The 13796-nt window shown below is 38.0% G+C and overlaps 1 protein-coding gene across 1 annotated transcript in view; it reads right to left on the bottom strand.

The window, feature by feature from the left end:
- LOC149288041 (protein broad-minded-like) overlaps positions 1 to 13796 on the bottom strand; it is a 121788-nt gene that overhangs the window by 29465 nt on the left and 78527 nt on the right. The window contains exons 25-28 of the mRNA XM_089492173.1: positions 12102 to 12195; positions 11272 to 11394; positions 5045 to 5128; positions 4936 to 4938 (exon numbers count right to left, since the gene is read on the bottom strand). Of these exons, the coding sequence (XP_089348299.1) occupies positions 4936 to 4938; positions 5045 to 5128; positions 11272 to 11394; positions 12102 to 12195 (304 nt within the window). The remainder of the gene's footprint in view (positions 1 to 4935; positions 4939 to 5044; positions 5129 to 11271; positions 11395 to 12101; positions 12196 to 13796) is intronic.

Here is a 13796-nt window from a genome sequence, read left to right as displayed (position 1 = left end):
CTCCCTCTGTTAGCATACTTAGGGTCTGCCATGTATCTCAAGGCACCACCTTCCGGTCGTTGGAAGAATTGACGGGCTCCACAGCCAACCCATTTCAGGTGGTCTTCCTTTATCACCAGATTAAGCACTTTCTTACCTCCTCTGGTGCCCTTGCTGGTGGGTCTCGTGCTCCTACCGTGTTTGAACAACTGTGTCTGGCGGATAAGGAGCCTCCGCATCTTCTTTCTGCCCTCTATGCCATTCAGCTTAAGCCGATAACCCTCACTAAGCCCTACTATTTAGGTCTCTGGGAGGGGGATCTCGGGATCTCTCGAAGAGTGGGAACGGTCGCTTCTGATTGCTCACAAGGGGACCGTCTCTAGCAGAGTGCAGGAAACTCTCTTTAAGCTCATTACCCGGTGGTACAAAGTCCCCGTTGATCTTCATAGGTTCCTTCCACAAATTTCCCCTATGTGCTGGCGATATAATGCTTCTCCGGGCTCCCTCTATCATATCTGGTGGTCATGCTCGGCAATTCAGCCTTTCTGGGATAAAGTGTCCTCAGTCATCCGTGTGGTGACGGACCTGTCATTTGTGGCAACCCCAGCTTCCGTGCTTTTGCATCACACCGCTGACCCGTACAAGCCCTACAAAGGCTCCCTCAAATTTCACCTTCTCAACGCTGCTCTCGCCACTCTTCCTCGTTTCTGGAAGTCTGCCAGTCCTCCCTCCATGTCGGCCTGGTTTCGCCAGGTTGAATTTACCTACCAAATGGAGACTCTCACTGGGGCAGCCAGGGGACACGACCACTCGGTCGAGCTCTTGTGGTATCCTTGGCGTGCATATGTCTCCTCCCTAGCCGATAGCCTTGTCTCTCTCGGGCCTTGAGCTAATGCTCGCCTCTCCTGACTATGTAGGTTTTCCGATGTCAGTCCAATACATCTAGTTTAATTTTATTTTCTTTTATTTCGTTTCGTATGTTCTTGCCTACCGCGTTTTGTTAGGTTTATTTGTAGGTTGCTTCCGTCTCCGCCTTACCTAGAGCACAGAGACGCATGGTGCCTTGTCTGGGCCTCTGTACTACCCTTCGATTTTCTGTGTATTCTAGGTACTTTCCTTGTTGATGTCTCTAGCAACAATCCGCATCTACTCACTGTTTATCGAATGCGACTATACTGTGGCACATATGTCTGCTGACTTTCTATGGCACATGTTTGTATATGTCGGAGCTATCACGCTTATGTGAAGGAGGTCTCGTCCCCTCCTATCCCTCGTGTCCAATATAGACTCTGATTGTATAATGCTTTTACTGTGATTTTGTGCTATGTCATGTTTTCGCTGCAATAAACGGTGAATTGAAAAAAAAAAAAATATATATATATATAGTAGACTATAATAAACTTTGAGCATCTCACATCGCTATGTGTATCGCTACAAGTAGTATAAAAAACAGTACCGTTGGCCCATGGAAATTATAACATGCACACCGCTATAGATAGACTGATGTCACCAGGACCAGGCTGGCCATCTGACATACAGGTCAAATGCCTAGTGGGCCCCTTTGCAGTGTGTGGCTGATGGCTGGATAAACGCAGCCGTACGCTGCCTAGCTATAAAACCATGGCATGCGACTATTTTATCCAGCCAACACTTCCAAATAATTTGAAAGCTGATGGCCTTTAAGTGCTGTGACAGTTTAGTAATCCTCAGTCCACCTCTGCATGTAACCACAATTGTTAGGATACCAAAGCAAGTATTTCAGTATTCTTCCTCACTGCTAACACAAGATTTGTATCTTAACGAATAATTGTGGGGACAAGAGTTCACCAATGGCTTTGAGTCAGTATGCACAAGGTAGGGCTGGCACATTCTGGCTGGGGGGAGGCAGGCAAAGCCAAGTGGCGGCTCCCATCTGCCCTTTTGACCCCCAGTAACTAAGATACGCATTGATACACACACCCTCAAACTCACAAAAACATGCACACTCACATACACACTCATGCTAACACACACCCCTGCTAACACACACTTACACATACATATTAAAACCCCTACTAACACACACTCCCTATAATACACCCACATGCACACTAATGCTAACACACACCCTATAACACACATATGCACACTCATTCTCACACACACACACTCACTCTAACATACCTAATTTATTTTACAAATGATAAAACACAGTTTGTACAAAACACAGAAAAATGTTTGCTACAACCTGTCCATACATTCACAATACCCTGGCTGAGCTAATGTACCTCATTAAAAAAAGTCTCAAGTTTTAATTAAACAAAATAACCATAGTTATACTACTTGCCATTGTTGTGCTACAGGTCCTGGACTATGCATCTGGGCATATTATAATACAGAATACTGTAAAAAAGAATTTAACTAAAAACTTGTAATATGAGGTCAAAAGGAACTGTTCACTCTAGCTTCTTGCATTGAGACTAAACTATCTTGTATTTTACTACCTACAATTAGCAATAATTAAATGATCCAAGATACAGAATACAAAACACCAAAAGGATTAGATTCATCTTATCATCACTGAAATTAAGCTATTGAAACAAACCAACCTTACAGTTGTGGAAATCCCACGCATGATTGCTCAATAACTCCTCAATGTTCTACATTTTGAAAATATACAGTGAGTGGTGACTGGTTTTATATTTTAATAAAATTCTATGAGTTAGGAAATCGATCCTTTTTTAAAGACGTTTTTACCTACTCCCTTAGAAGTTAGGGAACAGATGGATGTCATTCTTATTCTAATTTTATATAACTAGGGATTTTCCAATGTGTCAAATTAACACATCTGGCTTAGGGGAAATGATTATAAAGTATGTGTATATCAAAATATTTTGTAAATGATCTTATAACGAAGAGAACTGCTCTCAAATCCTAATGAACAATCTTATATGCAAGCAGATGTTTTAAAAAACATTTTTTTTAATTTTTACATTGTTTATGTGGGAATTTCAAGCAAGCGCTTGTTATATCTGCAGATTTTTAATTGACCTTAAATGAAGAGTTACTTATGAGGCTTCTTACAGGAAGGCTGATTACCTAAAGGGAATCTTTCTTCCAAAATATTTAGGGAGCTGTTAAGAATCTTCACAAAATTAAAATTGCTAGCAAATCCATCAACCAGTTGTAAGCAAGTTGTACACTTCTCATGTGACTAAAAAGCAAGTCCTAAAGTCGTTGCCAAAATAACCAATGAGGCGTTTTAAAAATGAGTCAATTTTTAGAGTAAATAATAAAATATCAAATAGGTTCAAATGTTCTCGAAGAATAGGCACCAGACAAAAACACTGGCCAGGAGGCTGCTAGTGGACCACATAGTGGACAAATGCCCAGTGCCTGATGGTTCCTTAACTGCCACTCATGAAATTGATTATGCAAATCAAAAGAGTGTAGCATTTGGTCATGTATATCAAGCAGGCAGCCACACTTAAAGTGTTAGTACAGATTTCTTCATAATGTCTAATGTATTTCTGGGGATCTAAAGAAAAAAATATATATATTTTTGTTTTATTGAGTGTGTTCCAACTATTACATTCAAAGCAGCACCGTATTAAAATTAACAACTGCAATGAAAAGTACATTTTGGTTTCATGCAATGATGTCATAAAAGAGGCACAGTCAACAAATATAAATCGTTTTTGGTTTTTTTTGCAATTAACACAGCAGAATGTACCAACTGTTTTTAGTTCCAAGTATCTTATGTAATAAATGTGTTTTATTGCTTGCTATCGGTGTTTATACTTTTGACACAGCCAACATAATTTTATAGCTATGATGATGTGTCTGTAGTGTATGGCAAACGTAAAACCGCAAATTATCTAAACAAACTTTATGATGTAATCACTCTTTAAACATTATGCAGATAAAAATGGTTATGTATAAAATCAAATACTAATAGAAAATGGGTAATAAGGTGGGATACAAACTTTTCTTTATTTCTGTACACACTGTATTCAACTCTGCAACCAAACAGACTTAAACACAGTTCAATAGTAATCGTTAACAAGCAAGAGCTGTGCCAAATAATGAGAAGGTCTTTCAAAAGTGTAGTGATCTGATAGACATCAACCCATTGAACTGTAAGTAGTTGACTAGGCGATGCGAAAATAATTTCATTTAAAGTCATGGTCTATTTGTGAAATAATGTTGTGAAAGGGTACAATCAGCTATAAGAGTCAAAGGGAAATATGAATATAAATGCAGTTCAATGTCCCCCTACCCACCTACACCTTCTGGAATCATGCTTTGCTCTCTGTGTCAAATCGGCAGAGGAAGGTATTTTAAAGGAACACTTGTTTCACCCTAAAATACCATATGCAGCAGCACAGATCAAGTAGGCACAGAGTTGCAGATTTTAAGGGGCACAACAACTCTGCAACATTACTGGGACAGATTTTCCTTTTGGGTTGATTAAAGTGGGATTAAATAAGATCCCACTTACACTACTGAGGTCTGTGCCTAGTCGAAACAGCCTCTGTTGCACTCTTCTCTTGTACCCTTACTCCAAAGCATGACATCATGTCCAGTCACTCAGGGAAGGTCTTGAAGGGCCACTGACTGGCTCCTCTTTTATTCCTGATCCTGAACTTGAACCATCAGCCAGAGTGACGGTATGCAGTTTCCAATGTCTATGGGAACACCTGCTTATGCTGACTGAATTTATTCACCGAATCAATGACATTGCGAGGATACCAGGAGTGTTCTAGCACTGGATTTCACAGAGAATTTAAAAACACTTAAAGGTCCATATGATGGCGAGTAAAATTGTGCTTGGTGATATAATTTAAGTAAAGGTTGAGTTTGTGGAGTGCCTATAAGCTGCAAATCATAGTCACAACGCATACTGTCCAGCAGCTTATATGTAATAGAGGACACTATCGTCAGTTCTACTTACTGTTGGTGAAATACTTTTCCCACCAGCTGGAACTTCCAGCAAAGTGTGTCCTGTTGTGTTATAGAACTGCAGTAGAAGGCAAATGGTTTACATAGAATAAGTGCAATTATAAGGGAAACATATGTCTCTCACCTTTGAATTCAGAGCAGATGAAGACACAATTAGATGGAACTTCTGAAAGTAGCAGTACATATCTGTCTAACAGTTCTCCATAAACTGGAAGAGATAAAAGTAAATGTAATTGCATGAGCATAATTCACCTGGTTTTTCAAAATGAAAAAGTATAAACCTGGCATACATTCCAAGAGAAAACATTACCCAAAAAAAGGAAGCTCCCCTGTTCTACACCAACAACTAGAATGTCTTAGGGATCCATGCCTCATCTGAAGTATACCCTTAATGTAAAATATGTAAGTTAAAGGTGCTTAAAGGTTCCATTTTATTTTCTTCTTAACGTTAGAAAGAACGTATGTGTTAGCCAGTAGAAAAGGGACAATGCACTTAAATCATAAAGTAGATGAGGGACTGTAGGAGGTCTGCCTGCAGTGACGTAACACTGGTGGACCAAGGTTGGATGACAGAACTCTGTTGAACCATTGTTTTATTAAAACTTAAAATGTATTCTTTTTAGCTGGCAGGGACATTTAAAAGATTAATACAATAACAGATATGGTTCTCTTTGTCCACCATATGGGACTATATTATGACCTACCTTAGGTGGAAGCACCTTTAAAGTAACCAGACTGGAAAATAATTAAGCAATATTATCTATTTATTTTCTTAGTGTGTGTTTGTGTATAGGATGTATTGCACTATTGAATAATAAACATGCGTATGTCTATGCTGCCATTTGGATATCTAAGGCATTAGCCACTTTCACCCAAACCATGTCAACATCACATCTATATGTTGCTTGGTATCTATGGATACATGGCACTGAGTAATGGAGTCAACGCTAGTGGCTGCTGACCTGACATAGTTTGCGATTTTAGAAGAACCTTTTGGTTGTGTATTGTTTTCCACCATATTGGCCTTTTGTATGGAGGATACTCGCAGGTTACCTGTTAATTAGCATCTGGTGGCTGTACAACAACACATTATTAAAGGGACACTCCAGCCATCATATGCACTTTAAGTATGTATATAATAGCTTAGTGGTCTGTTTACATTTTTGTGGCACCCTTTTTGCAAATACATGGAAGGATACTAAGGAACTTGACTAATAGGAGCGTGTTTATACAACAAATTGTCAGCTTCTCTTAAAAGTCACTGCATATTGAAGTACTTTAATATGCATTCTTTGTTAATGATGCTGCCTGGCACACGAGAGTGCCCATTTAATTGTGGACCTTTGAAGCAATTTGGCACCATTTCTTGTATTTTGCTACATTATTCTCTTTTTCTTATTTATTAACTAATTAGAAGTGCAGCTACACAATTTTGTTTAAACTTATATGTATCCTAAATCATAAATTATACCAACACCATGGACTTTTAATAGTTCATTTGGTTTATACACAGAAGATTATGATTTAGGTCTTGTTAACAATAAGAAAGTGATTAGTATAAAAATGGAACAATACATCTTGACTGGCCTGGATGGAGCTGCAGTAGCCTACCCACGCACTGGGGTCTTTGTTTAATGTCTTTTGTTTATTTGAGGAAAATATTGGAGGAAGGTAAAATATGACTAAAATGAACTCCCACTTTGTAACTTTGAAAGGTTTGATCTAAAAATACCTTTAAACAAAGAATTCCTTTAAGTCCTCCCAGCAGGTACGCAAACGTAACCGTTTTGAACAGAATTTAATTTGATGTTTTAACATTAATGTATAGCTTGTTATTTTGTTAGAGAGCACTGCTTACATTTGGTGGATTCCACCAAACTGTTATTTTTGTTCTGATTTATGTTGGTACTTCACCCTTGAATATATTGTGTATTTTAAAAGTCTATATAGATCAATTTTGTTCTTATTTTCAAAAAACTGTATAGTTTGAAGAAGTCACATTATTATATGCTTCATTGTTTTATTCTACTTTTCTCAGTCAATGGGAATGCTTTCTGGGTATGTGTGCGCAGAGTGTCATCAGACCCTCTGGAGCTCTTGTACCAGCAATCGCTGGAGCTGGCAGGCAGTGAGCATTCAGCGTATGCACACTGGAAAGCAGGAGCAGCCAAGGAAATGGGAGACAGGGAAAAAGGGCAAATGCATAGGGGGGATTCCGGTAAATCACTCCATGGAGCTGCAAGGAGGAAGGCATTAGTTGCTTTCATCTAAACCAGGACAACACAGTATCTACATGCTGCTGGAGAAACAAACTTCATATTTAGGACCACAAACTAATGGAAATTGCAGCATAAAATCTATTTCCATTAAAGTACAGTCATCATGTAGTTACAAGAGGAACTGTAATAGGGTTAGTTAGTGGTGTACCTACAGGACACAGCATTTCCTTATAACTTCTGACCCCAGCCCTGGAGATATGTGCCAGACTGGGAGAAGTTTCTACCCTGCTCTCTTACAGACGTGCAGAAATCATATACGCATGAGTCCCTACATGCTGCTTTTGTCTTCCTACTTAATGTTATCAAGTGCTTCAAGAAATGGAATCATTTATATAAAAGTGAAGCACTCAGCCTATTGATGCACGCTCAGAGAAATGTATTCTTTTTCGAAAGAATGTAATATTTTTTTCTTCCAAACAAAAATCCTGACTTTAATACGAACTTCATACTTAAACGCAGAGGTCATATTTGTACAGTATTAGAAAAAAAATTACAACTTGTTCTATAATTAAGAAGTTCTGTTTGACACCTAATTAATTCTTTTCCACATACTTTCACACTATGTATAAATTAATGCAGATCAAAATGTGTGTAATGAGCCATGTATTTTTTCTAGCTACAAGCCACAAATACAGTGTTTCACAGAAATCAGGCATGAAATCATTAGAATTTGTAGTGCTGGGCAAGAGGAAACTCCTACTCACTTTCCTCTGGCCCTAAAAATATAACCTGCCTCATGTTATAGTATATACACTGTTTGTTTTGCACACTGTATGTTTGGGCTACTAAACTACATTATATATCAACTACAATATATTTTGCCATACAATTTTGATATTAGTTATAACAGAACTTCAAAGGCAGCCATTCCTGCTTCGATCATAACCGACTTTTTGCTGGAAGATTGCCAGCTGGTTTAGCATCTGTTTCAATAAATATAATAGTCTGCAAACATGTTCATAAAGTATGTAGGGCTTGTTTTATATCCCTTAAGGTTAATGTTCTTTCAGATTACTCTAAGGGACGTTGAGATGCTGAGTAATACATTACACAAGAAAGGAAATAACATCACATTTGTCAGCAGGGACATGCATTCCATACCATGCAGTAGGGACGTGCGAAAGCAAATTTGCCTAGTCAGTTTATTGTTGAAATAAAATAAGGAAATCAAACTGTTCTTTCGTCTTAAATGGGCCCTGAACACCAGTAAAATGTATGTATCAATTGCATAAACAAGCTAGCTGAACTTCTCAAGAAATGGTATTGAGTATTAAGTGTAATTCCCTGTTACTACCATTTTTTCTAAGATTACTTTAATTTATTTGGTATTAAATGCTGGATGTAACAATGTTAACTCCCTAAAACCTTCACGTTGTCATGAAAAAAGTTTACTCCCAAAAACCTGTCATGATGACATGGAACATGAAGAAAGTAGCAGTATGCGCTCCCGTGCATAACCCCCACCCGGCGGTTCTCAGTGCAGGGCTCGGGAACCGCCATTCACCATTTCCATGTCAAAAGTCTTGCACAATATGACACAACTTCCATTATGAATGGAGGCATTGTGTTCTGTATGAACATGAAGCCTCACTCACGTAAACAGAACGATGCAAATCGGTCAGAGGCCAATTCACAGCCACAGTAAAGAGAAAAGAAAAAAAGAAATAAAAACAAGTAAAAAAATTTTAGTTAAAAAAGTGTCCCAACAGGATTAGCTGACTGGCGCTCAAAAAACTGTCTGATCCCTGCAAAAAAAAAACTAGAGAAATGTATAACAAAAAAATATATATATTGTTTAGTGTGTTATCATTTAACCCGTTATTCCCTGTAAGCCTACCTTGTCCTTTTCTCTGTGCTGTTGTGCAATGAAATATAGTATGTAGTGTGCCCTGTAGATTTAAGAAAAAATATATACAAAAAACTGCACATGGGGTATTTTGTAACCTGGAAATGCAGCTGAACACAGTTTGGTGGGTTTCTTTGTAGTAATGTGTAATCTGTGTAAACAATCATAAAAAAACATGGAAAGTTTAGTGGGAAAAAAAAAAGCAAAAAAAATTATAATGTTACAGCTCCCTTTGCGAGAGATTGGTCACATGATAAGTGTCCAAATGTTTCTTGTGAAATACCCTGGGTTGTCTTCTCTCCAAAATTATATACTTTTGTGGAGGTATTTTGAGCTGTGGATTGCTAAACAGTCCTAAATGAGACACAGGCTGCAAATAATAAAATTTGAAAATGTCAAACTCATAAAAAAGCTATGCATATGGGATATTTATAATAAATATGGAAAGTCTGGTGAAAAAAGTTACGGCTCCCTTTGCCAGGGATTGGTGACCAACTGGTCGCATGATGTGTCTAAATGCCCTGGATTGTCTTCTTGCTAAAAAAATATATACGTTTGTGGGGTATTCTGAGCTAGTGGCCTGCCTAACAGTCCCAAATGAGACATAAGCGTCACAAATGAAAATTTTTAAAGTTCAAGTTTACAAAAGGGAACAGGCATTTTCCATTTTGTGCCCCAGAACTTCATTTGGAAAACCAAATGTGAAAAAAAAAATTAAAATAAGGAGACAAATTTGTTGCCACAATGACATCATAAGGCTATGTATACATGAACCCCCTCAAGACCATGGCCATACTAATACATCCAATAAAACATGGTCCAAGGACGTAATAGTATGCCCTACGGTTTCAGCACCGGTGGGGATGTTCCTCCACTAGTACATGGGTGATCAGGCTATCTTTAGACAGACTGGGGTCTTCCCTGTCAGCAGGAGCCAGCTGCTGACTGATCTGGTGCAAGGAGGTGAGCGACAGTTACTTTGGAATACCTGGAAATGGCCTAACCCAAGTTCAGGCATTCTCTGACGGTGGTGTCATTGCTGACACCAAAAGAACCAAGTTACAAGTAAAATGGTTCCCAGAGGGTCTATCCAGACCTTCCAGTGACCTGCAAAAAGGGGATCATGGTTGAGCACAGACTGAACTACAGTTGAATAACTGCACCGTTAATACCCATGGGATAACAAAGATTTCATGGAAACATTATATAAAGATGCGATAGCTTCAAAAATCCATGCAAATTACAAATCTATTTAATTACACTGTCACCTAATTCATTGCAGTATATTAATTTCATGTTTTATTTAATACAATTATACATTATTATTAATAATGTTATTTTATAATAGGGCTGCAACTAACGATTATTTTAATAATCGATTAGTTGGCCGATTATTTTTTCGATTAATCGGAAAAAAAAATAAAAAAAAATTTCTATTTAAAATAATGTAATAAAAAACGTACAAGTTACACTTTCATCTCTTTATCACAATGGCCTCTCTCTATTCACCTTCTTATTTTACTGACATAATTATAAAAGCTACAAGAACCCAAACACAGTGTTTCTCAAACTAGGTTTTAATACAAAGTTATTAGTAAATATTAATTCATATGTTAACTATTTTTCATATTTAATAAAAACTATGAGAAAAAAGCCTTGTTTAAATTTTTTTTATTTACCAAACTGCCCCCGGTTATGCACATCTGACCCCCAGCTTGCCACTCTGCCCCCATATATGCCTTATACCTCTTATATGCAACTGAGCCCCCTGATATACCTTTTACCCCCAGATATGTTTTATGCCCCCTTGATATGCCTTATACCCCCTATATGCCCTGAAATTCATAATACCCCCCATACACCACTATAACTCACCCATACACCACTCTGGCTCCTCCCCCTCCCATACACCACTCTGGCTCCTCCCCCTCCCATACACCACTCTGGCTCCTCCCCCTCCCATACACCACTCTGGCTCCTCCCCCTCCCATACACCATGTTGGCTCCTCCCCCCTCCCATACATCACTTTGCCTCCTCCCCCTCCCATATACCACTTTGCCCCTCCCATACTCCACTCTGACCCCTCCCCCTCCCATACACCACTCTGCCCTATTTTATAATACAACTTTCATAATTATTACTGAAGTTGGTGAGCTCACACTTTAACTCCCCTGCAAACTATCCCATATTGAATTGACTTTACTGCCCCAAAAACAAATACTTACCAGCTTCACGTAAAGACTCAGGTTTAGTTTTCAGCATCTTGCAAAATAGTTTTCTACAATTTTCCAACCAGCCATTTTTTGCATCTGCATTTTTTGACGATAGGAACTTGAAAAACTCATTGTCTAAGGGATAAAGAAAATGGTAGACAATATTAAATAACTCGTTTTTGTTATTCACTATGTAATACACAGTTGTTTGGCTTTTAGAGATAAAAAAACACTAGCAAACATGTTGAGTTCCTAGAAAAGAGAGAGATCAAGGGACAGAAAGATTTGGGTCCAAGTGAGGGACGGACCCTCCCAACCTGGGACACTTGGGCGGTATGTATACATACACTGTATATATAAAACAGTACAAACATGAAGTATAGATAAAATGCTACTTTTGAACCCAGTCATGTCCCACAAGTACAAAAAAAGCTTTAGGTCTCCCATTGTGAAGCTGCCAACAAACTGAAGACTTTCAGTTTCTATACCAATTTGTTAGCAATACTGCCAAAATAACGTATACATCTTTCAAGCTGTAACCACTAGGGACTAATGGTCTCAAACAGATTTTATTTGAAAACCTTGATTTAATGTGAGATCTGACTTCAAGCTTTAATGATTTTGACAACAAGGTTATGAATGAGCATCTTCCTTCCATCTTCCTTTTTCTTTGTGGATCTTTGGTCCACAAAGAAAAACATATTGCATTTAAGCAGGAAACTTATAACTGTCAAAGTGTAGATGGGTTATACTTCTGACATAAAAAGGCCAAATATATTTAACGAATAGTGTGTACTTAATGCAATCAGGAAATGTAATATTTAAGCATTGTTTAACTTTACCTTGTGTAAGGCTGTCATTCGATGGAATTTTTGGAACATAACATTTTGGCACAGGATAGGATGAACACATTGGCCAAGGATATGGATCATTACTCTAGGCAAAGAAACCACAAATGTAAGTATCATAACTCAGATTAATAGTAAGTCCCCCACCTTCTAAGTTGCAAACCAAACATATGCATTTGTCTAACATTTATCTTCCATGAATGTCAAAATTATTGCTCTTACATTAAAATCACACGGTTAATGCAATATTTTGCTGTGCTTAAAAAAGAATGCGTAATAGCCTTAAATCATATAGCCTTGACAGATAGAATATTTGTAAAACGTAACTTCAGACAGCAGTGTTTATCAATTGCCAGTTTGTCACTTTTCCTATTAAAATGAATCTAACAGCTTTGAAAAGACACTTTATTTCTAGTTTTTCACATCAATCTTGCTTTTTTTTTTTTTGAGTCCAGAGCAATTTCCATCTAATCAGTAGGAGTGTGACAGCAAGCAGAGGAGTATAGCACTTAACAAAAGAGCCTGTCTAATGAATAGTGAAATGTGAGAAGATGTGGAATGAGCTCAATGGGCATTTCAGATTTTGAAAGACATAAAATAAAAGGTAAAATGTTATCATACAAATGGAAGGACTTTACACTTTCCAAAAATGCAAATATGATAAAATGCTGAGATCCAAACACTGTCATGAATGAAATTCAAGTGGTTTACTGAAATATGGTATTAAGTGGAAACAGGTTTGTATAGATTGTTAAAAATAGTTTTTTGTGTACCTACTTTCCATTGTTTTTGGCACATACAGCTCTTTACTAGGCTACCGGGTGTTTAGTAGGACATTATCGTGCTGCACATAATAGTGAATTCCTAGCCCCATAAATGTTTATCAGTAGTGGGAGTTTTTAACGCCAGAATTAAATAAACATACATCTCATATCCATCATGATTATGTGTTTGTATTGATGAATGCATGAATGTGGGCATGGATGTGTACTTGTGTGAGCATCGATGTGTACTCCTGTGTGTGAGCATGGAAGTGTAATAGTGTGTGAGCATGGAAGTGTAATTGTGTTTGTATGATCATGGATGTCTATGTATGTGTGTGTGTGTCAGCATGGATGTGCAATTGTGTGTGTCAGCATGGACGTGTAATTGTGTTTGTGTGTGAGCATTTATGTGTATGTGGGGTGAAACAGAGTGTGTGTTAAAATGAATGTGTACATGTGTAGGATGAGTAAGTGTGTGTAATTTGTGTGTTTACATATGTGTGCCAGAGTGTATGTTGGAAGAGAGGACAAGGAGCAAAGAAAGCACAGACAAGTTGTTTGTGGGCAACGATGGCACAGACCAGCTGTTGAAGTTGGGGGCCTCGGGGCAATATTCGCACCAGAGACCTGAAGTTTCTAGTTATGCCCCTGTTAAGAATAATTATGGTTACACAAATAAAAATACATCACCAAAAGCTTTACTAATCAAAGACTAAACAAGTGACTGTATGTATTTCCTTCCACTGAATTTGTCAAGCTCATGCTGGCATCCATCCGTAAACAGCAATTATACAAAAAAAACCATTGCTGCATAGAGTGGCAAATGAATCACGTATACTGTCAAATAAAAACAATGTTCCAGCTCTTGTTTCCTGCAAATCCGATTCCTGTAACTGCGTAGGACTCCGCTGCCTAGCGTCTTTGT

The sequence above is a fragment of the Sceloporus occidentalis genome, unplaced genomic scaffold (assembly GCF_023333645.1).
Source record: "Sceloporus occidentalis isolate IW3139 unplaced genomic scaffold, rSceOcc1.0.p SCAF_54, whole genome shotgun sequence".
Taxonomy (NCBI): Eukaryota; Metazoa; Chordata; class Lepidosauria; order Squamata; family Phrynosomatidae; genus Sceloporus; species Sceloporus occidentalis.
Note: the sequence above shows the minus strand (reverse complement) of the source record. Positions and strands in the feature narration are given on the sequence as shown.